The sequence below is a fragment of the Phocoena phocoena genome, chromosome 3 (assembly GCF_963924675.1).
Source record: "Phocoena phocoena chromosome 3, mPhoPho1.1, whole genome shotgun sequence".
Classification (NCBI taxonomy): Eukaryota; Metazoa; Chordata; class Mammalia; order Artiodactyla; family Phocoenidae; genus Phocoena; species Phocoena phocoena.
Window position 1 is genome coordinate 90,930,400 of NC_089221.1, and position 25,098 is coordinate 90,955,497.

At 36.7% G+C, this 25,098-nt stretch overlaps 1 protein-coding gene across 1 annotated transcript in view; it reads right to left on the reverse strand.

The window, feature by feature from the left end:
• TMEM232 (transmembrane protein 232) overlaps positions 1–25,098 on the reverse strand; it is a 379,423-nt gene that overhangs the window by 261,814 nt on the left and 92,511 nt on the right. Inside the window, 2 exon segments of the mRNA XM_065873677.1 lie at positions 24,614–24,702; positions 24,704–24,862. Of these exon segments, the coding sequence (XP_065729749.1) occupies positions 24,614–24,702; positions 24,704–24,862 (248 nt within the window).

The window sequence follows — 25,098 nt, forward strand, 5'->3', positions numbered from 1 at the left end:
GGTTAGAGGTTGTGTAAAAGGGGATTAATTATGCTATTCTCTCTACTTTTCTGTATTTAAAAAATTTTCCATAATAAAAGTTTATAAAAAGAACATTCATAATAGTAAAAATTCTAGAATTAAACCCAACAAAAGATGAAGTAATATTTATGCTAGAAATTTCAAAACTTTTTGAAAATTATTTTGAAGTCCCTGATTAAATGAAAAGCTATAGTATATTCATAGAGAGTAAATTTAGTATCATAAAGGAGTAAAATTCCCCAAACTGATTGATAAACAGTACAATTTAAAGCAAAATCCTTAGAAACTTTTTCAAGAAACATACCAGTCTAATTCTAAAATTTATATAGAAGACTACAGCAAAAGCAAAAACATTGCTGAAGAAGAATAAAATAGAAGGAACTGGCTCACAAAATGTAAACACTGACTATGAACTTGTAGTAAATAACTAACATGACATATTAACAAAGGGGTAAATTCACAAACAGAATATATCAAAAGGCCCACATAAATTGCATCATCTATATGGAAAATTTATATATATATAAAACATATAGCATAGCTGATCAGTGTGAACAGAGTTTTCAGTAAATGGTGTATGAATATTGGCTATCCATATGGGCAAAAACTCTCTAGATTCCCACCCCACACCGTTACCACAAATTCTTTAATGACTTAAGTATGAGAGGCATACTTCTTAAATTTTTGGGAGAAAACATAGCAGCATATTTTTTATGACACAGGTGTGGGGAAGGATGCTTTATTATAAGCAATAAATTCAAACTCATTAAAATGAAGAACTTACATTAATCATTAAATAGCATCATAAGTATGAAAAAGCAAACTACAATTCAGCCAACAAAATGTATACACCAAAAGAAAAATAGGTAAATGATAAGAACAGCCATTTCAGAAGAAGTTATCCAATAAATACACAAAAATAAATTTAAATTAAACCCATTAAAAATTACTACAGTGAACTATTGTTCATACATTAGATTGCTCAAAATAAAGAAGTCTGAGAGTAGTAAGTGTTGGTGAGAATGTGAAGCAGTGAGAAGTCTAATAACTGCTGGTGAGAGGACAAATCAATACAACCATTTGGGGAGCAGGGAGGAAAACAGCATTATCTTTAAAATTAGACATGCACATTATCCTGTGACCCACTCCTAGGTATATCCTAGAAAAACAGTACCACATGTGCACCAGGAGACAGTACAAAAATGTTCGTAGTGGCTTTGTTTGCAATAACAAAAATTAAAAAGAAGAAATCCTGAATGCTTATTGACAGAGGCATTGAAAAATACATGATGGCATATTCCCACAAAGAAATACTATACTTCTGTGAAAACAAATGACTTACTATAATTACAAAAAAAAAAAAAAAAAAATTAGAGGATCGCTTAGTATTGATTGAACAAGAATAATAACCAGTTAATTCCCTGGTCGTCCAGTGGTTAGGAGGCCATGCTTCACTGCTGAGGGCACAGCCAAAAACAAAAAAAAGAATAACCAGTCTTAACATATTATATATTGTAAGGAATTTTTTTGTAAAGCATAAAATCAAGCTAAACTATTATAGATATTGGAAACTTAGCATGTTGTAAATATTTTCACAAAAACAAGTGCAAGATAAATATTGGATTGGCAAAAAGTTCATTCGGGTTTTCCCATAGATCTTATGGGAAAAAGCGAACGAACTTTTTGGCCAAGGCAATGCAAAATTCAGGACAGTCGTTATTTGTGAGGTCGGGCAGTTACATAGGATTGTGAATAAGAAGCACACATTATAACTTTTAGATCTGAAGCTATATAGTAGGCCCATGGATATTTAGTATTTTAATTAAACTTCATAACTTACATTTACATTACATATATTTTCATATATTAAATTTTACATAAAAAATTGAAGCTTAGAAAAGTTAAGCAATTTCAAAGACTCTAACAAACGTAAAAGAGATCTATGGTTTAAACTAGATCAGGCTTATCCTATATAATGTAAAAAACCTTCTATCATCTATTCCACTGGTTCTCAAATTTGGATGCATACTGGAATCACCAAAGGGTTTTTTAAAATGGTGACATCTGGATTCAACCTCTAGAGTTTGATTACCTGGAGTGGAATATGGCCTTGACATAGGATTTTTAAAAGTTAGTTCTATGTGCAATAAAGTATAAAAACTGCTGATATATTCTGAGATAGATGAAATGATAATGCCACAGAGACTATCTCATTTGGTTGAAAGAACAATATGAAAATGCACATATTGATTAAATAAAAATTACTTTAAGCCCAAATATCCTACTTTGTATGAAGGAAATGTTGAAATAAAAACATGACTTTGCAGATATGAAAATGATAATTTCTAATTCAAAAATTTAGATGAGGCCAAAATATATATTACTATAACTATTATAGTAATAAACGCAATATAACATTGAATAAAATACTGAGCTCCAAGAAATCAATACAGACATTGCTGAGCTACTATGGGAATAAACAAAATGAACTTCATTAATTTAATGCCACATTTGTAACCATTATATTTACTAGCACCAAAATAAAAGTGGTCTAGTCTTTTTGAAAAAGTGATAACTCTATTATTAAGTAACAATTGAAGGAAGTAAATATTTATTCAATTTTTTTAAAAGGACAAATGTATGTTCTCTTTGCTAGTAAAGAAACAGTGAATTATAAGTATCAATACAATGTCAACAAAGATATAAGGGAACTTAAACATTTCAAGCACAGTGGGGGCTATCCTTTTGGCATTATTTTTCAAGTTAGATATGGTTATTTGTAATTTAATCCTGTGATTTCTTAGTAATACTGCATTGAAACCACAAATTGCTATTGGAAACTTAGAGGTTTTCTTAAAAAATTTTAATCATCTTGATCGTTTTATTTTGTAGTTAATTATAAGACGATTTTCATTCTTTTTTTTGTTTGTTTTTTGGCCAAGCCACACGGTTGTGGGATATTAGTTCCCCAACCAGGAATCGAACCCAGGGCCACAGCAGTGAGAGCACAGAGTCCTAACCACTGAACCACCAGGAAATTCCCCAAGATTTTTATTCTTCATGTGCTAAAAATTAAGTGAATATATTAAATTTACTTGTAGTGTAACTATTTAAACTCTTTAATTATTTAAAATGAATGCAGTTTTATTTCATAAAAACAATTGCTACTTTTTTCATATCAGGCTCTGAACAAAGAAGGTACAAATAATTTTAGTGAATTGAAGCTCATAATGTTATTCCTCTTGGCTTTTGGATTAGACAAGCATACGTTTCATATGTGCAAAGCCTTATGTTTTTACTTCAGTGTTAGAGTTACAGAAATTGATTTAGGGTGCCATCCTGTGGTATAATGACTGTTCAAAAGGCAACTGCATACTAAACTATATATCTATTATAGCATTGCTACAGGTTTCTTAATAAAATTTGATTCTGCTTAAGAATTTATGAGAGAATAGATTGTTCAGATTTTAGGACAAATTCTGTTCTTTCACAACCAGGATACCTCCTTGTCTGTCAGGCTCATATGGGGAAAAGGGTACTATAAACAACAGAGTTCAGCGGACTAATAATATTCCCCATTTCCAAATTTAAGTGATGGGATGAGGCTATCAGATAGTCCCAATTTCAGGGGAAAGATATTTTTATCTCTTTGGAGCTAAAGAATCTGATTCTATGTCACTCAGCCAAGCCTAAGAAGAAGAAAGAACATAAAGAAACAGAAAAAATACATCTTTTGATACTGAATGGAAAAGTACCTTTTCCTAAATCTATTGAGTGATGTGTCTTTGGTGGAAAGAGAAACATACAAGGGGTTTAGGTTCCTAAGATCTGGCCATTAACATTCCCATTGATCACTTTTAACTAACTGGGCCTTAGTTTCCTCTGTCAAATAAAGGATTTGGATTGGATATATCAGTGATCTCCAAATCAATAATCCTCCTAAGTTTCACCTTCCCTCACACCTTTAAAAAGCTTATGTATCATTGCCAAGATATGGAAGCAACCTATGTGTCTATCAACAGATGAATGCATAAAGAAGATGTAGTGTATATATACACATACAACGGGATACTATTCAGCCATAAAAAATAACAAAACTTTGCCATTTTCAACAACATGGATGGACTTGGAAGGCATTATGCTAAGTGAAATAAGTCAGACAGATAAAGACAAGTACTGTATGATATCACTTGTATGTGAAATCTAAAAAATACAACAAACTGGTGAATATAACAAAAAAGGAGCAGACTCACAGATACAGAGAACAAACTAGTGGTTACCAGTGTGGAGGGGGCAATATAGGGGTGGGAGAGTAGGAGGTACAAACTATTGGGTGTAAGATAGGCTCAAGGATGTATTGTACAACACAGGGAACATAGCCAATATTTTGTAATAACTGTAAATGGAAAGTAACATTTAAAAATTGTATAAAAAATAAAAGAATAAAGAACAAGAAAAAACCTTATATATCAACACCAGCCATAAATTAAAAAAATAAAATTGAAAACCTATGGGAGAAATAAAAACAAGACACTGGGATGAAGCACAACTCCCAGTGTAAAAAGGCAGTAAAATTAAGTCATAGAATGTTTTCTAAGACTATAAATATATAGATTTCACATAAGGGGAAGATGAACAACAAAGACTGGAAGACTCTCAGCAGCTTTATGGGGATATGAAACTTGAATTGCACACAGAAAAAATGGGATCTGGGTAGATTTGCCTGGGGGAGCATTCCAAGGGAGTGAGGGGAAATATACAAATGGAAGAAGAGCCAACAATGGAAACAAGTAAGCAATTAAAGAGACAAAGACTCAAGAGACAAAGCCTCCGAATACTAATTGCTTTGGACTGAAAGTTTGTGTCCTCCCAAATTTCATATGTTGAAATCCCCAATGGGATAGAATTTGGAGATGGGACCTATGAGAGGTGGTTAGGTCATAAGGGCAGAGCCCTCCTGAATGGGATGTATTCTTTTATAAAAGAGACCACACAGAGCAACCTTGTGCTTTCTGCCATGTAAAAACACAGTGAGAACCCGGTTGGCTATGAGCCAGGAAGCAGGCCCTCACTAGACACTGAATCTGCCAGCAGCTTGATCTTGGATTTCCTAGCTTCCAGAATTATGAGAAATAAATGTTTGTTGTTGAAGCTACTCAGTCTTTATGGCATTGTTACAGCAGCCCAAACTAATATACTAATCAAACATGTTTGATTTGACCTGAAGGGTATTTTAATAATCAGGAAATTTCACATAGAAATTCATAGTTTCAGTTTCTCTTAGAAGCAGTTCTGTCAACACTGCTCCATAGATTCCCTACATCACAAAAGCTGGTAAGGTTGACCTTCTAGATAATGCATGCCTTCCCCAATCTACCTCATTCCCTAGAATTCTCTAATGTTTCCCCATGCTGGCCTGCTTTACAGGTTTATGTTATTTTTCTAGGCCTGTAGGCATTAATTTGTTGAGTTTGCAGCTCCTGGATATAGAGTCATATAAGCCACAGTGAAGGGAATAAGAACAAAGGACAGTTAGGAAATAATTGAAGAGTGGGTACTTTCAGTGTTTAATAACAATTTAAATGTAACTAACTATTTTATGAAACCTAAGTTAAAGACTCTTGAAATAAGCATGGGAAATTATGTAGGGTATATATAAAATAAGGTATCCGCAAATCTGGAAGCTTTTATACTCCCTAATCTTATAAAATGAATTTCATATTAAAGCAAGAAGAAAATAATAATGTCTGCTTTACTCAATAAACTATGTCCCTGTAGCCACATCATTTGATTCAACATGAGAATAAAGAAGCCAATAATGAAACTGATTTTAAAAAAACAGGCTGATCATCTCAGTGCACAGAGTTTGTGCATCATATATCTAGATCATATGACTTGCTAAGCCATGTGTGGCTCAGAATCTACCTCAGCCGTTTTCATAAGGGAGCCTTGATATTAAAAAAAAAAAAAATCATTTTTCCAATTCCAGTTCTGGGAATAATGGAGTTAGTTAACTCCCCTCCCAAAGGTGACAATCATAAACTCTGGACAACTATTTAAAGGCACTAGAGAGCAACCAACAGTGGGCAAACTGAAGAGAGCTCAACTCTTGAAAGAAAAGGAATGCAAGAGGGTGACAGAAACATTATGTGACTTCTCTTGAGGGCATACTCCAGTCTTCCCAGATTCAGAAGGGCTAATATTCAAGCACAAGCCTTTAGGTGTTTTAGGTGTCAGAGGATGGTGTTTGAGGCTCCAGAGTGGCTGGGAAAATAACAGATCTCAGGAATCTGGGTACCATAAAGGAAGCCAGAAAATCTGTGCATAAACCTCCCTCCACTCCTTGGGTGGTCTGTGAACTCTGAGACTCTAATGAGCAGAGGGCTGCAAGGCTGAAGAGCTAAGCAGAAATATAAGCTGGTGACCACTGCAGGAAAGAGAGTTTAGAATTTACATACTGCTAAGTCTGAGGAGCTTGGCCAAAACTGTTAGCTGGCCATTAAATTCCAAAAGACGCACGTTAGTAGTGAAGAATACGTTCCAGGACTAAAGAATTTTCCCTTAAGACTACAGGCTAGGGCTTCCCTGGTGGCGCAGTGGTTGAGAGTCCGCCTGCCGATGCAGGGGACGCGGGTTTGTGCCCCGGTCCGGGAAGATCCCACATGCCGCGGAGCGGCTGGGCCCGTGAGCCATGGCCGCTGAGCCTGCGCGTCCGGAGCCTGTGCTCCGCAAGGGGAGAGGCCACAACAGTGAAAGGCCCGCGTATGGCAAAAAACTAAAAGAAATTAAAAAAAAAAAAAAAAAAAAAAAGACTACAGGCTAAACTGAAACAGTCCCTCCTAATAGTGAAAACAAAACCTCCACAAGCTCAAGGTGATCAGTCAACAACTAAATTGCTAGCAATAACAAAAATAAAGACTCTTCACAGGAAGTTTCCAGAATCCAGACTCTCTTCAGCGGTCTTCCATTTTACATGAAGTGATATGATACTAAGGAGACTTTGCTATGTTGAAAAGGCATATTATAATACCTTAAACAACCACCAAATCATATAAAAGTGTGAGCCAAAAAAGGCCAATAGATGATATAAAACGGAATAATAAAACATATTTCATTAGACCAAAATTAGATAGGAAAGGAAGTACAGAGGGGGAGGGCAAGATGTAACATGTAAGAAACAAATAGAAAAGTAGTAGCTCTAAATGCAGCCATAACAATTTTTACATTAAATTTAAAGGGATGAAAGATTCCAATTAAAAGACAAAGAATGTTGAACTAGAATTCTTTTAAATGACCTAACCGTATGTTGTATACAAAAGATATGTTTTAAATTGAAAAACAGGAAGGTGACAGGAAAAGAGTAGTAAAAATACAGAAATATATATATATCATGAAAAAGCCAAGCAGTAAAAAATGATGTGGAAATACTAATATCCAACAGTGTAGATTTTCTACATATCTACATATTTTCTAAGACATATCTTGGAAAAAAATGAGCTTTAAAATCAATGTTTGGAGTTTCCACCTAAAAAAGCTTAAAAAAAAAAAGGAGACAAAGTAAATAAAAGGGAAGAAAAATAAAAGAGAAAATAGATAATAATCTAAGAAAAACAAACAGAAAAACCCAACAACTAAGGGATTATGACACCAAATAGTCACAATAAGTACTTTGAAAGATAAAGGATAGGCTAGAGTACAGTCTCTATTTAAACTTGGAGATAGCAGACTCACTGCCCCATCATGGCACTGAAAAGGCCACTTGGGGAGCTGAAACCTCCAAATAAATGGTGCTGTGAAAATGCAAGGATTTCTAGACATATAAATAGTTCTTCCACTGTGCAGAGAACTTTGACCACTTTTCTAAATCCTTATAAGTCGGTCAAAACACAAGATATGGAATGGTGTGATCTGTTTACAAATCTTCCTTCACCTGTTTTACAGGGATATACATTTTATTTCTGGAATAAATTTACTTATTATATCCCACTTAGTTTCCTCCAGACAAAGTGACATTCTTCCCATAGTTTCTAGGGTGTCGTATGCACAAATAGTTGTAATAAGTGATTCCAAACACCTTTTACTTGCTTACAATGGAACAGAAGAGAAAAATATCTGCCTTCTGTTGTACTATGCTGCCTCAAATAAAAATGCTAAAGAAGCACTTAAGCTAAAAATAAATCATAATCTAAAGCATTAAACTCTTTGACAAGACAAAATATTGACATCTAATCTATTAATTAGCTTCTGTTTGTATTGCACGAGAAAAGTAGAATGTAAATCCTAATTAGTCTTGTTATAATTATCATTGTACTTCTTTATCCTTGTGATAATGTTATATAACCCTTAAGAGGGAATTATGAGGACATTTGAAGTATAATCAAGGATAAAAACTTTTGATTGCCTATATTACAAAGTTATAGGATAACTTATCATGAGAGAAATTTATTTCAGGCAGGTGTAGCCTTAGAATGAATGCAGCATAAGGGTTCTCATGGTGGATGCAATTTAAGGAAAGAAAGACTTTCCAGATCCCAAATAGCCCCACGTGACTTGGCTATGTTCCTGGAATTTCCTCCTTTAAAAATTCATTCTGTAGGGTCAATAGCTTTGGGGCCTTCAAGAGACCTCCATGAAATTTTCAGTAACTGTTGGAAGAAAACCCTGTAAGACATTGTAAACTAACATCTCAAAACTCGCTGGTTGGAGCCAGCAAAAGTATACAAGAGGTGGTTGTGAAAAATGAGCACCATCAGAAGTAGGAAAGAACACTACCACATTTAACCAATTTGCTCAATCTGCATGGAGACTGTTGGAGGGAAGTAAAGTGATGGGTTTTCTTTTGTTTTTGTTTCTGTTTTGTTTTTTTTTTTTTTTTTGCGGTACGCGGGCCTCTCACTGTTGTGGCTCCTCCCATTGCGGAGCACAGGCTCCGGGCGCGCAGGCTCAGCGGCCATGGCTCACGGGCCCAGCCGCTCCGCGGCATGTGGGATCTTCCCGGACCAGGGCACGAACCCGCGTCCCCTGCATCGGCAGTAGGACTCTCAACCACTGCGCCACCAGGGAAGCCCTAAAGTGTTGTTTAATTCAGTTTTGTTTTTAAAAGAGCTGTACTGAATCATTCTACAGCTAGTAGATTAATCTGAGAGCCTAAAGTATAAAGAGTATATGCAATATAAAGTGAACTTTAGAATTGAAATCACTACCAAAATAGGAATTTGCCTTGCTTATAGCTTGAAATCGTATGATAACAGAAAAGAGATGACTACCACAGAAGTGCACAATGTTACCGTTACTGCTGGGATGGCAAACATCTTAAGTATAAACACATCAACAGGTGCTAGGATGTAAATTATTTCTAATATTTTTGTCTGTGTGTGTGTGTGTATGTGTGTGTGTGTTTTATTTTGTTTTTACTATAAACTCCCTATGGAGTGTGTACATGTATGATTTTTAAACAAATTAAATACATGCAAATATCTACATTAAAGCAAAATACCTAAAAGTAAAGACCAATTTCAACAGTCTCACCTTTTAGAATTATAAGAATTCAAAAATATCAGATCGTTTCATAAATACTATCCTTACTGTTATTCCAGTCCTACTGAATGAATTGATTAAATGTTGCCCTCATCAGGCAAGAAATGGTTTACCAGCAAATTTCTGCACTTGCCAGGGGCTGAAACTATGGCCAAATAATACAGCTGTAGATGCAAACTGAAATTCCAGTCAGTGATTGGGAAGCATAGGTCCCAACAATGAAATGTTTAACAGGCATTGGGTATAAACCTACATCATTTTCAAGACCAGTTTTAAATCTTGAAAAGGAGATAAAACGAGTAGAAGAAATGTCAGTTTAATTCAGTTTTCACCTTCAGACCATAATCTGTTCCCTTTAAAAAGTAAATTGGCTTTACTATTCCTCTGGTTAAAACTTTCCAGTGACTTCTTTTTCTGCCAGAATAAAACTAGAATTCCTTATCTGGACTTACAGCCCTGTAAGATCTGGCCTCGGAGACAACTTCACCTCTTCCCACTGTCCTCTAACAGTGAGCCACACTGACCACCTTTAGTTACCACACCTGGTGAGTCCTCTCCTTTCCCTGGGCTTTGCTCTCACTGTCCCCTCTGTCTACACACCCTTTCACCCTACAAACTCCTTCCCCAAGAGGTCTACCCCCAAAATCACTCCTTCAAAGGGATCCTTCCTGGCTACCTAAAGTGGAATCCTCCAATTCCTTTCAATTTTATCACCCAGTTAATTTCACCCACGGGATTTAAAACAGTCTGTAATTACCTCATTTGCTTACTGATTTATCTGTTCTCTATTTTGGATGATACACTCTGTGAAGGTGGGCAGCATATTTGTCTGGTTCTCCACTATGTCTCCAGGGCTTAGCACAGTGCTTGGCCTACAGACAGATTTCAGCTGTTTCGCTTTCCACTATTTTTACCATTATTGCAAAGCTTTACAAAAGCCGATTCCACAGCTAGACTGTCCTTGTCCCAAATGTCAATTTTTTTTCTTCTTTTTTGAATCAGGTGGGTACACTAGTGAAAGATTTTGGAAATATTTTGAAGGTAAAGACTATCTTGTCTGATAGATTAAGCATGGAATGTGAGTGAAATAGAGACAAATGATTTCAAGGTCTGACTCAATAGAAGGATAAATTTTCTATTCACTGAGAAAATAATGGAATGAGCAGTTTGGGGTTAGAGGGAGATTAGTTCAATTTTGGATATGTTAAAATTGAGGAGCTTATTAGCCCATCTAAATGAAAACACAGTGTAGATGGCTGTACACCTGAGTACAGAATTCAAGGGAAAAATTAGGCTCCTAAGGGACCAAGAGACCAAGATAAAAAAGTTTATCATTATGAACCTCACTAACTTAAATTAATTGAACGATTTATTTCACTTTTTATCCATATGCTTCAGCTATATGCCTAGTTTACTCAGGTTTGACTAGGTTGAAATTCTATGGGATAAATTTGGCCAAGATATTTGTTCTTCTCCATAAGCCCATTCTTCTAGCTCTGCATTTCAAAAATACACAGCAGGCCCCAAATTTTGCTGCTGAATGCACAGCAAATGTTTCTCTTTCACCTTATCTTCTGCTTTAAAAATACTAATCTGTGTGACTGTCAAACTACTGACTATTAAATGGAGCTGTGCAACTTTTTAAAGAGGAAGATGATACACTTAACTCCTGAGTATGCAAGGAATTAACCCTTAAAATTGTGTAAGAACATGGGATAATTGATCCTTTATACATGTCTATTGTTCCTTTCTTCTCCCTATTTGTTGTTTCCAAGTCATACACTGCATTCCTTGGAATATCTTGCCAGTTTACAAGCCTAAATCTACCAGGCAATTTGTAAGCCTGAAACAGGGTGCATGTGTTCAGCTATAAATGAAAATAGCTATCTGTCTTTAGATAGAATAGGTACTTTAGATAATGCTATTTTAATCATTTAAATTAAAAAAAAATTTTTTTAATCTAAAATAATTGTAGATTTTTTGCACTAGTTTTTATCTTATAATGTGGACATTCTACTATCCTCTATTAAAATTCTCCTTCGAGATACAGAGCTATAGAAGACCAATCAGAAAAAATAAATATGGAGGACACATTTTAATATAGCTTCTTGCGCAGGGGAAAGTGGTTCCTTGTAAACTTAAAATGCTGGACTTTCAAAGACAGATGCTGATACTGGGGTAGGACAAAGCCTACCTGTATCATCGAAGATAATCAGAAAATTGCCACATAAATATGACTAGGCATTCATTTTCATTCAATAATTCCTAAAGATTTAGCTCTAGAAAGTTACAAATTTTAGTCACATCCTGTCCATGTACCCTTAAAAGGGAGTCTATTTCAACTATTAGAATGTTGCTACCTCTCTACGAAATTATAGGAGTTTTTCAAATATGGAAGAAACAATAGGTCTGCAGTACCCCTAGATGTTCTCAAACAGGCACGCTGAGATCCACATAATTATAGAAAATTAAACCATTCTCCTTTTGTTAGTCCACTCACATGTCTCCCAGAATTTAAGCAGGGGGAGGGGGGAGCGATAAGGAGGAAAGGAAAAATGAGAGATGAAGGGATCTGGCTGGTGCGACAATGCTACCTACTTCCCTGACCAAATCAGATTTGAGTTTCCTTACCATTAAAACACAGAAAACGTTTATTACTCTGGGCTAGTTTCATCCTCAGTGACTCCCTAATAGTAACCCGTTTTCTACCAAGACAGTGCCAGCCATAGTAATCTTTTGTGGTCCCAGTTATACAAAAAGACTAGAAATGCACTTTCTATCACACATTACAGACACCAGTGGGTGTTAAACTAACCTATTTTTTCCCCACCAACCTGATACTGCTGTGGTGGTAGTAATGGTTTTTTGTTTTGTTTTGTTTTTGGTGCCTGCCCATTCTTCCTCAGATTGTTGTCTAGTTATTTTAAAAATCTACTTGAACTTGAAAATAATAATATATTTTATGATTAATCTTACCTCTCCTCATTTTAGTCTCCAATTGAATCTAAATGCAAGTGGGCTGAGAAAAGAGTACTGAAGGTGGCCATCCACACACTGGAGGGAAAATATGCCTATTATCCCACTGTTGTAAATCACCAAAACAGGCAAATAGGATCATTCAAGTCCTAAAGGGAATTTCAGGCGTCTGAACTGCCCACATTGACGGTCTACATCAATCAAATTTACTGCCCTCTTGTCCAATTCCCATTCATGCGGTACCATATAGCCACATGAAAGGGGAACGGCTTTCTGACAGTGAGGTTTGCTTGGCAACAGAGCATACGAATACTGAATAATTTCTGTTTCTGATGACTGCAAACCCTATTGACTCACAGTTAGATTAGATGCATCCCTAACTATAGAAAGAAAGAAAATGCCTTCTTGAGAACTCTTTTAGTGCTTCTGTTTATTTAAGTATATCCTTTCCTAAATACAGAGTGTTCTGTCTACATATCCTCCCCCAAAACAATTATATGCTTCTTTCTCATATCTTCCAGCCAAATTACCATGACTTAGGGCCTATCACTTTATCATACTCCTGAACATATCTGACCTAGTGGCAATACAGCTCTGAAATACAAGGCTAAAGTGACTGCTTCTTGAGCCAGGAGTGAAAGAATTGACAGTAATAGTACTACTCACCAGTCCTATCTGGACTCATATGTAATATCGATGGGTATTCTATCATCAAGAATTTAGAGATTTTCGTAACATGGGGATTATTAATAGAGTAGTATATGGAATGGAACAAGAGAGGGGGAAGGGAACTTGTGCATTACTTTATTGGAGGTTTTCTTTTATATGCATGCACCTGTCACATCCTCTCCCTGCTGGATATCAGGATGTTTACCATGTGGTTGATTCTTGGGCCAGCTGTGTTTAGAACTGTGTGTGAGAGCAAAGTGCTCTGTGATGACTGCGGACAGCTAGATGAGTATAGAAATGTTGGTAGCTTTTCTAAAATGAAGCAGAGGCTCTTGCCGGTAGATTTAAGAAGGCTGGGCCTGCTCAGTTGTTTTGGTTTCTGCCAGCTGCTCCTGCTGCCACTTCCACTGCTCCCTACCGCCTCTATCACCACTGCTGTGATACAGTGATATGCTGAAAATAAACCTGAAAGTACTCAACTCACACTTGACCAAAATGCCTCAGAGGTCAACATGCAGATATTAACAGAGAGGTGCTGGCCCAGGTTCCCGGCAGGGGTTAATGACCCTGCCTAAGCCCATGGGCTGTATCACTTCCCAGAATCCTCTCTCACAACCAGATACGGTTCTGTCAGGTAAGTTGTCTGAGTGCCAAATGGAATTCACTGTTTATTGTCCTTCTTCCTATGTTTTATCTATGGACATAAGAAGGTGAACATTACAGGAGTAAGACCCATAGGCATCTGAGAATTCGTGAGGATGAGTATGTCAACTTTTGTTTAAATGCTTGGCCTTTAGAGAGGGACTTCTGAAAAATCACCACTGGCTGCAACACATGCTTTTTATACCCCAGCAGGAAAAGAAGCTAGAGAAAGCATTATATGTGCCTTTTTTTTGCTATAATTCACTTATTACAAGCTTTCCTTGCTAGATATCAGTATGCTGATAGGTGGTAGATTTGTCAGCCAGCTGTGCTTAGACTTCTGTGTGACAATACTGGTTTGCTTGGATAAATGGTTTAGTAAAATTACAAGGTTAAAGATAGGCTTTTTCCTTTGAATAGCTTGATGTAGGAAAAAATAAAACAGAAAGAGGACCAATCAACATTAGTTCTAACTCAACAAGACTCAGGTTAGTGAACTATTGTGAAGAGCCAAGAATTTAGTGACATATCACTTCAGCTATGATGGATGCTTAGCAATTACTGATCTTATATTGCAGTGAGAGTTGGCGTTGAAGGTGGAGGCTGTTCAGAATGATAAATGGATATGACAATTTATTAAAGATATAAGGCATGATTAGTGTTGGATATAGATGCACCCTTTTAAGAAGGAGATGGAAGATGAGGGAAAGAAAAAAAACAAGTGAAAAGGGAATTTATAATGTGAAAAGTTTGGGGAAGAAAAAAAATATGCAGCACACACCGAATTTATAAACAAATGCAGAAATTCTAGAAATGTAGCAGCAATGTAGTGTGGAGTTAATGAAGACATGCATGAAACAGATTTATCACACAATTCTCATACATTCATGGCACCATCTCTCATTCTCCTGACTAGGTCTTTCCTCATGCCCTTCTCTGGTCACTGCTATCCTCCACCAGGTTCTATACTATAGAATATCCAGGGCCTGTTTGGAGGACATTTTGAACCTGCTCTGTGGCGTCTGATTTCACTGCAGTCCTTGGCGTGAACATTTTCACATAGTCAGGTTAACTTGTTGGGTCTGAGTTTTACTTTCTCAAATAAAAATGGAGGACATGAAGTACTGGACCTAAAAATGTTATGGGAAGAAATTAATCTCCTAAATGTTTATCTTTGTCCTTTGTTTGTTGGATAAACTAATAGAAGAGACACACTGTGCCATTGCTAATGATATAAATACAGCATTAACAAATCTTATCTTTTAAAAAGAATGGAAAGAGTGGTGAAATTTTAAAAAGGCCTATAAGCCTATGAAATAACCAGAAAGACCATTAAGATATGTTTCTAAGTGATAATCTAACTTCATAATTTCTTGGTATTTTGATACATGCATATATTTCATTAGAGGTTAGAAATTCATTTCTGTCATGTGTACATAGCTATACATATATAATATACAGTATACAGTATTACTGCCCTTCCTGACCAATGGATCTTGTCTACAAACTTAGAAAGCTTCATGCATTGGTTTGGCACTTAACTTTTTGTTGTTGTTGTTAGGTAGATACTGCAAGGTCTTTGGAAGTATGCATCATATATAAAAAACTGCAATCCTTTTGTCATCTGCATTTATATTTTTTGTGTAGTGAGCAGAAAGTGCTGCTCAGAGATACTCAAAGAGGGATATTCTATCACTGTCTAGGTAGATTATTTTGGAAATTCTCCCTTGTCCGTCCTTGAAATCAACATCTCCATAGACTTAAAAATTTTTTAAAGCATTACTATATACTAATTAGTTATCAGAACCGTCCATGACTTTTTCTCAAGTTGTTATAAATTGTAGATTTTCTCCAACCTCTCTGGCTATGTCTAAGGTTTGGTTTGTTGTTTATTTTGCTATCATTCTCTTCCTTCCAGATATTAAACAGTGGTGTTCCTCAAAATTCCACCCCAGGTCTGCCTCTCATCTCACTTGATGTTCTTTACCAAGGCAGTGTTGCTTGTGCCCATGACATTAGTCACCACCTTCATTCAGTGACTCAGCCCCGACTGTGTCCCTGAATAACAGTACTGTGAAACTCACTTTCTATTTGACTTCTCCACTTGAAACTCTCAAAAGCACTACTTCAAATTCAGCATCTTTCCCTAACCCCAACCACACTCTACTCTCCCCCATCACCCCTTGTCTCAGTGAATCGCACCACTATTGGACTAGTTGCTCAATCTGGAAAAGACATTTTCCTCTCCGCACCTCCTGTCATTCTGTCTAATCATCATCAAATTCTATTGCTTTTTCTTCCAAATCTTATGCAAATCCATCTGCCTCCTTTCCATCTGTATTGCCACCAACCTAGTGCATGCTGTATTACAATAGCATCCTATGCACTTTCCCAACGTAACAAAGCCAACAATGACAACAATGAAAATGACTATGATACATAGTAATAAAACTAATATATTTATTATACTGATCAATAACATATCAGTATATGTATTATATTACATTTATAGTTATGCCACCATATATTTATTAATACAATAATAATAAACATTTTTGTGCTTACTCTGTGCCAGATACTATAGTAAGCACTTTTAGTTGACTACCTCATTGATTTCTCATAAGTACCAACAAGAAAGGTGCTATCATTACCCCATTTTATAGACAAAAACATTCAGATTTAGAGAAGTTAAGTGATTTGCCCAAGGTACATCACACCTACGGTCATGTCACAACCTCAAACACATGCACACACACACACCACTCCTCACTCCTTACTCTACCATACAACACACATTCAGGGCCTTCTCATGGCTTCTAAGATAAAGCTGAAAACCATGACCAGCTCTTCAGCTTCATCCTCCTGTGGTCTCAGTGACCCAGCTATAGAACTATTCTTTTAGTTCCTTAAATGCTCCATGATCAATTTCACCGGGGGGGGGGGGGCGCTTTGCGCATCCTGTGCCCTTCTGCTTAGTATTTGTTATTCAATAATTATTAAATGTCTAATATAGGTCAGGTACTACTAAATTGTATTGAATAACTGAAAATACCAAAAAAATAGAAAATTGTGAGTACAAAGTCCCAAATGTCTTTATGGTGGAAAACCAATATGCTAGAGACACAATCAGTCATTCTGAACAAGAAACCATCAATTACACTCTAAGCATAGTTTGTCTTTGTCTTCCTAGTGCCTAACACAGTGCCTGCACACAGAGATGTATAGTTAATGCTTACTGAAGGAATGTGCAACCTGTATCAGGAGTTCTGTTTTCTCCCTACCATTTAAATCTGTACCGAGAGCCCAGGAAAGACTGGGTTAGTTGGGGAGCGACATTTGCTCTGACATGTGGACAAAAAGCACCTGCCCTGGGTACTAAGGTTTTCAAAGATTCATATGCCCAATCAAGTACTTAATCCTATCAAGGAGACATTTAGAAACTGGGGAAGATTAAGCTTCATTAAATATGACTTCATATTTTCTGAGAATCTAGAGAGTGGGAAGACTACTCCAATTTGATTAACGTCATATCCAAGTTTAAATTCTAATTAAAGCAGGTAATAAACACTTGTCAACCACTGCAAAAGCATTTCATCACAAGCTAAACAACATTGCCCTTTTCCTTTTTTTTTTTTTATTTTGCGGTACGCGGGCCTCTCACTGTTGTGGCCTCTCCCGTTGCGGAGCAACAGGCTCCGGATGCGCAGGCTCAGCGGCCATGGCTCACGGGCCCAGCCGCTCCACAGCATGTGGGATCTTCCTGGACCGGGTCACGAACCCGTGTCCCCAGCATTGGCAGGTGGACTCTCAACCACTGTGCCACCAGAGAAGCCTGCCCTTTTCTTTGAAAGAGCAAAGTGCACATAAAAAACAAAACCCCAAAAAATAGATTTTGTTTTTGTTTTCTGTTGCACAACTTTTGTCTTCTCATAGGGCTGTCATTTGAATCTAATTGATCTGTATTTGAAACGTATCAATAGAATGTTTTTACATCTCATCCAATTCATTTTAATACCTGTGCCATTTTTAAGATTCTGCATTACATCATGTTACTGTGAATGGAGAACTCCTGGGGTTGATGATCGTATTGAAGCTGGACAGCTGTCTTATAAGCACAAAGCCACTGCAGTGAAAGTGGCAGCTAAAGCTATGGCCCCACTGATAACACCTAGAATTCCTCTTCAGACCAAGGCTCCACTGGAAAGGCAGGAAAGGAGAGGAGACAACCTAAGATAGATGGGGACTGACCTATCTCCTAGGGAAGACCGGAGGTAAACAGTCATGTATTGGAAATGGATGTATTTTGCACAGTCCTGTCGCTGGCAATTGGACTTCACTTCCAATACTTCACTCTAGAAATTTTAACACTTTAAATGACTGATCTGAGCTGATCATCTAACCAGCATTTTAATAATAAAATATTTCACAAAAGTTCAAAACATAGGGGCCCATCTCTGAAGACCCATTCGTGTTCTCTATTTCTCTTCAGCTGAAAATTATAATCAGCCATGTGAACTATCAAGATTCCAAACTTTACTCTTCCATAATGGGTCTTGATACTGTACCCTCAAAATGCATGTATGACTTGGAACCAGATCTGAATTGTGTTTTAATTCAAAAACTAGAAACAAGAAGGGAAGCAAAACATAACCAAAAATGAAATCATCGGGAAACTGTATGTTCTTTTTTAAAGGTTTCTAGCAGTAATTCATAACTTATGTAAATTTTCCACATATTATTTATCACAATTGTATTAATAAATATTATATTATGAAGAAAATAAATATTTTAGAAAATCTACTCAATTATAGAACAAAAGGATAAGAAACTAACATGTCCAGACTCTTTACATACATTCTTTCCTTCTATCCTCAGGACAAACCTAAGAGGAATGTACAACTTTTATATTTTTATAGAAGCCTAAGGCTCAAAGAAGTTAAGTAACTTACTCTAAATCAATCAGAAAAAAAGCTATAAGATAAACATTCTTGATATTCTGTAAAGGAGGCATAGACTTTTTTCTCCTGCATGAAACAGAACTAGACAGATATGTTTAAAGCATTTTATTTAAGAATCTTTTGGAGCTCTCCTTTTTTAAATCTCTCTCTCCAAATAGATATATTTATATATATTTTTCCTCCATTGACTTTAGCTAAAAATCCTACTACTTAATGGAAAGTGCCTCCTCTGACATAGATTTCCTAATATTAGCTAGAGAGATGCAGAGCCCAGAAAAAAGTCAAGTTCTGAAAATCAAGATACAGAAATTGAAAAAAACACTTATAAAAAGTCTTTTTTTCTTTTTTTTGGTGATACGTGGGCCTCTCACTGCTGTGGTCTCTCCTGCTGCGGAGCACAGGCTCCGGATGCACAGGCTCAGCGGCCATGGCTCACGAGTCCAGCCGCTCCGCGGCACGTGGGATCCTCCCAGACCAGGGCACGAACCCACGTCCCCTGCATCGGCAGGCGGACTCTCAACCACTGTGCCACCAGGGAAGCCCAAAAGTCTTTTCTTATGACTTGAAGATAAGTTTTTTTAAACAACTGCTCAAGGCTTTACCATCACATGAAGTCCCACATTGAGGGGAAAGACATCAGCACAGTAGACTCAGGAGTCAGAATGCATTTGTTTAAATTCAAACTCTAGCACTTAATGATTATAAATTCTTGGGCAAATTACTTAACCTCTCAGTCTTCATATCTACAAAATGGAGATTTTATAGATATATAAAATCTATAAAATGGATAAAATAATCAATCTACATCTAAGGGTAGTGCTTAGCATAGTGCCTTGTTTATAAAATGTACTCATGTAGGGTGGCAAACAGAATTGTTTGACTATAACACTGGAGATTCATCTTGAATTGCCCGGCAACTTGGAAGCTAGAATTAGGGGTCCTAAGCATCTCCCATGTTGTAAACCCAACTCACCAGGGAGCCCAGTGGCTTCCTATTACAACCATTAAGACCACTTCCCAAGGGCTCCAAGTCCTGAGCATCTGGCATTTCTAGCATCCCTATCCAGCTGATGCCCACCTACCTCAGGTGACTTGGCAACTGGGCCCAAAATGTTTATTTCTTCCTTGAGAAGGCAGTTTCACCCTTCCATTATAAGAATGTAGAATAGCAGTCATGCAGTGTCTCTCCCCTCAAAACGCAAATCTAGTGTAATGTCCAGTTGCTTGCCCAGACTCCAGCATCCCTTCCACTGAGACAATGAGAAATGGAGACCACGTGCCTCTTTTTGCTGCTCACTGTTGGTCTTTCCAGTAAAATCTATCTCCCGGGACACTGTGGTATCCACCTTTCCCCACCTCATCTCCATTCAGCAAATGTTAGCTACTACTAGCTCCACTACCTTGGAATTGGCTCCTTTTATAAAGGAGGATTCATAGGATACACAGTAGCCTTTGGTACGACCACCCTGTTATGAAGTCAGCTATGTAAAATGTCCTGCCTGAATGACTACAGATGTTCTCAGGCAGTTCTTGCTTGTTTCAGCTGGGCTCTCTTCCAGGTGCTGGTCTTATGAATGAAGTCTTCTGATATAAAATTTTTGAGCAAACTAAGCCTAATTAGAGATAAAGTTTTAAGTTAATATTCCCCTAGTCTTTACATGTGTGCGAATAATTAGTTGTTTGTGAGTTTTTAGTGTTTCAAGGCATAAGCTTAGAAAATACACTTACAAGAAACCTCAGAAGCCAAAAAGTATAGATGTAGAAACTGGTTTTTGAAAATTTGATCTTCAGAGTTCTGAATTCTCAGCCTTAAGGTAAATTTAAGATAGTTACTGACAAAGAGAGAAAAGGAAAAAACTATGCTTTGAAGTAGAAGTATACTATGCCTCGGTTTTTGGCTGCAGTTTTTATGATATAGTAAAGAAACATAATGATTTTTTTCATTTTTTAAAAAAATGCTGAGGGGCAAGAAGAGCATGCATCCAACAGCATGTCCCACTAAAAAGCAAAACCCCCAAAATTCAATGTACAGAAGCAAAACAATGAATTTTCTTTTGAAAAATTTTGTAAAGGAAAGAGGTCAGATCTGCAAGTCATTCAAAGCAAAATATATATATTTATAAACCTATAAAGAAAGAATTCCCATTTTGAGAGAATTTTACAGGCTAAAAACACAAGTGAAGAAAAATATTTGGGGGAAAAAGTGATAGGTCATCAGATATAGTGGATGCTTCAGCAATAAGGAAGATCCTATGTTCTCCTTACTGGTAAATGTTCACATTTTCGCACTGAAATAGGTACACTTTAGTGCTCCATGGCAATAGAGAAACATATTATCTTAAATTTCCTGTCTTCCTACCTCTTAAATGTGCCCAATCTTCTGTAGGAGTCCTTAAATGTTGGCCTTCTTGCTATCTTACACATTGCTTTTTGATGAAAACACAAAATAGAGCTTTCTAGGAATATGTGATAAGGAATTGGTAATATGACCCTATGCAAGAAGACCTTTAAAAGGTGAAAAAGAGCTAAGCATACAGTGGGCTTTATATTATGTCTTTGTGCTTTATCTATAGGATTCCACCATGCTCAGAAGTTCATTAACTGCATTAATTCCAGTCTGTGGACCTGGACGTGGGAGGAGGTGGAGAAATGACAAAAGGAGCTATAGCTACGGGACTGTTCACTACATGGAGAATCAAGCAAATGGAAGAAACATTTCCCACAGTTAATGTTTAGTGAGCCAGAGCCATTTTTTCAATGCATTAAAAGTTAAAGTTAGGGCTTCCCTGGTGGTGCAGTGGTTGAGAATCTGCCTGCTAATGCAGGGTACACGGGTTCGAGCCCTGGTCTGGGAGGATCCCACATGCCGCGGAGCAACTAGGCCCGTGAGCCACAACTACTGACCCTGCGTGTCTGGAGCCTGTGCTCCGCAACAAGAGAAGCCGCGATAGTGAGAGGCCCATGCACCACGATGAAGAGTGGCCCCCGCTTGCCACAACTAGAGAAAGCCCTCGCACAGAAACGAAGGCCCAACACAGCAAAAATAAATAAATAAATTACTAAAACTCCTACCCCCAACATCTTCTAAAAAAAAAAAAAAGTTAAAGTTAAGTCTTAAACATGCTTTTCAACAACTTTTTTAAAAGCAGGTCTATCCCTTACCCCAAACAGACAGTGGAGACTGTTCAACCAGGACTGACCTAGTCTTTGTCTTGATATCACTGAGCTCTAGCCCTATTCCACTCACATCTGGTGTAGCCAGGGATCAGTTCATCCCTGACTGGAGCTGGCAATATGCACAACTCCAGGGGGCACAGTTCCCATGCTCTACAGTGTGAAGGGTGCAATGTGAAAGTCACCCTGTGCCGCCCCGAGGGACTTCGGCTACAGGGAAGCTCAGGCTGCTGTGTTGCTGTGGCTCTCACTCAAGCCAGAGACCCTAAGTTTAATTTCTAGAGGATGTAATGAGCTGTGAAAAAATGGATAAGAAGATAACATTTTTTAAAGATCAGTGATGGATGATTCTCATTTATGTAATGAACTGTAGGCTGAGGAGAAATCTCATATACTAATCCTTCAAAACCTACAGGACTCTTTGGGTCTTAACCCCACCCCTTGCCTCTCATGCCTCCTTCTCTGACCCTGCATGTTCTCTACCCTTGTCCCCAAACCCTGTGCATATGTCTCCATTGTACTTTCCATTCTCAGTATGTCTCTCCCCTTACTTATATCTTCTCCCTTTCCTTTTGATCTCTTTCATCTTTCTTTCTGCTCCTAACATTTATTTCTCTGTTCTGCTATTTTAAGCATTCCCAATATGTCGCCTTCTGTCTGTCTCTCTAGGTCCTTCCTTTCTGTGTCCCAGTGGGCATCATTCATCTCCAGCTGCCTTTTTACTGTCTATTCACCCTTTCCCCCACTGTTTCTTTAATCTCCTTTGGTCAATACCCCGTTTCTTTTATTTTTCTAGTTTCTTTCTTTCTATCTTTTCCTTTAACTGACCATGATGAGAAACCAAAGTACAGTGTCCTCTCTGGTCCCAGACTGATTTTTCTTTCGTGTCTGCGGTCCTTGAAAATGTACAGAAGACATTTGGGGATTCAAAAGTAAATCTCAATACTCATAACATTTAAAGCTGGCCTTTCCATTACACCTTGAACATATTGCAATTTTATAGATATTTATAACACACGCTGAAGAACATTTTTATACTATTTATTCCTGTACCACACATGAGACTTCTAAAGTGCAGGCTGTGTGATCCTTAATCTCAGCTCTACATATATTCCTCACTGGCTTTAGAATTCTTGAAAAAATGCTTAAACCTATGTCAAAACTCTTCTCAAGCATGTGTCTATTTTTCTCTTGACTACTTGTGTGCACAAAAGGAAAACTTGCCTCCTCACCTTGTTTTGCCCAGTTATTACCCCTGCACTAAAGTCCACCTTTGGGCAGCAACAGTCCCATGATTTTGGAACTCAGATAATGATTTAGGCAAATGCTGAGGAAGAAAACTTCCCAAATAATTTAGCATCTTCTTCAAGAAATCAGAAAGTAAGCCACAAAATAGACCAAAGAAGTAGTAACAGACTCATAAACATAAGAACAAAAATACATGAGTTAGAATCCAAAAGCTGGTTCATTGAAAAAATAATATAAAATAGATAAAATACCAAACAAACTACTTAAGAAGGGTAAAAGGGACAAAATGCAAATACACAAAATGAGAATTAGTTAAGGGGAAAGGGATAATCACAGAAACAGAGAAAATAGAAGGAATCTTAAGACGCTATTTTGTTCAATTATGGCCAAAAAGTTCAGAAAAATGGAATAAAACATGTAATATTTAAAGAAAGCATAATTTGCTAAAATTGACTTAAAAATAAGGAGAAAAATCTAAAGAGACCGATATTCAGGACTGATACTCCAGATACTTTTATGGCGGGGGCCTCAAACTGTAAGAACGGAATCCAGCTGTACCTGCACGTTATGGCTGAATATAAGCCCTGCCAAGAGCCACATAAAACAGAAGAATTTGACAAAGAGCTACCCTTAGAAGAGCTATAAGGTACTAATGGTTTAAGAGGAAATTCTACCAAAGCTTAAAAGAGTAGACAATTCCAAATTATTGAAATTTTAGAACATAGAAAAAGAAAATAAATGAGCATTTCGTATTTGATAAAGATATTTAAAATCAGGGAAAAATATTGAAGGGAGGTAGACCACTCAATAAATATTGCTGGGACAATTGAGTAGCCACATGGATCTATACATCACACTACATACCAGAAAAAATTTCAAATGGACCAATGATTAAAGTGTTCAAAATGAATCCTTAAAAGTACTAGGAGAAATGTGACAACACTTTAATCTTAAAATGAAAAGAACTTTCCTAAAAAGACTTTTAAAAATCCATAGACCATAGTGGAAAATGGAGAGAAAATTTTAAATATACTTATAATTTATTATATTGACATTTTATAGACGCTGGAAGGATACACAGAATTTAATGATAGTGAGAGATGGGGGTAAACTAGGCAAATGTAGGTCACTATGGAAGAGAGGCTTTCACTTTATTAAAACATTGATTTATATTACATAGTAATACCTATTTTAAGCATGAGGAAATACTTTCTGAGAAAGGAATACTTGCTTGTGATAAAATATCTAGGAGGTGGTGGAGCCAAGATTTGAATTAAAAAAGAGAAACTGAGTTAAATAATGTGGCACATGATTATATATAATTTATATAACTCCAAAATGTAATATGTTAGAATAAGTGAACTATTTTGAATAGTGCTTCACTTTACCTTACAGTAAATTGTAGAACTCTCTTCTTCATGGAATCCTGCTTTTCATTGAAATATTTCATTTGGTGCCATTTTGTCAATGGTTTTTTTCAAAGGAAGAACACAGGTATCAGTGGAAGGGAAGAATAGTTTGGAAAGTATGTTGGCAATTCTCCATCCTATATATTTGGAGAAATTTTCATCCCCTACATTTGATGAAACTTTTGTACTATAACTTGTGAAAGGATCAGTTGGGTCATTTATCTCAGCCTGTTGAAAGAAAAGAAAAAAGAACCAGTTGACATAGAATTAAATGAGAAAAAATGATGTATTATTATTAAAGTTAAAATGTATGTTTATTTTCTTTGACTAATGTCGCTTTCTTCCTATTAAAATAAGTTTTAAAAGAGAAATGCATTTCCCCAAAAGATTTTAAAAATCATAACAAGAATTTTCAATGAAATAAACAGTTAAGCATGAAGGAGATCAGTCTTGAAATTTCAAAA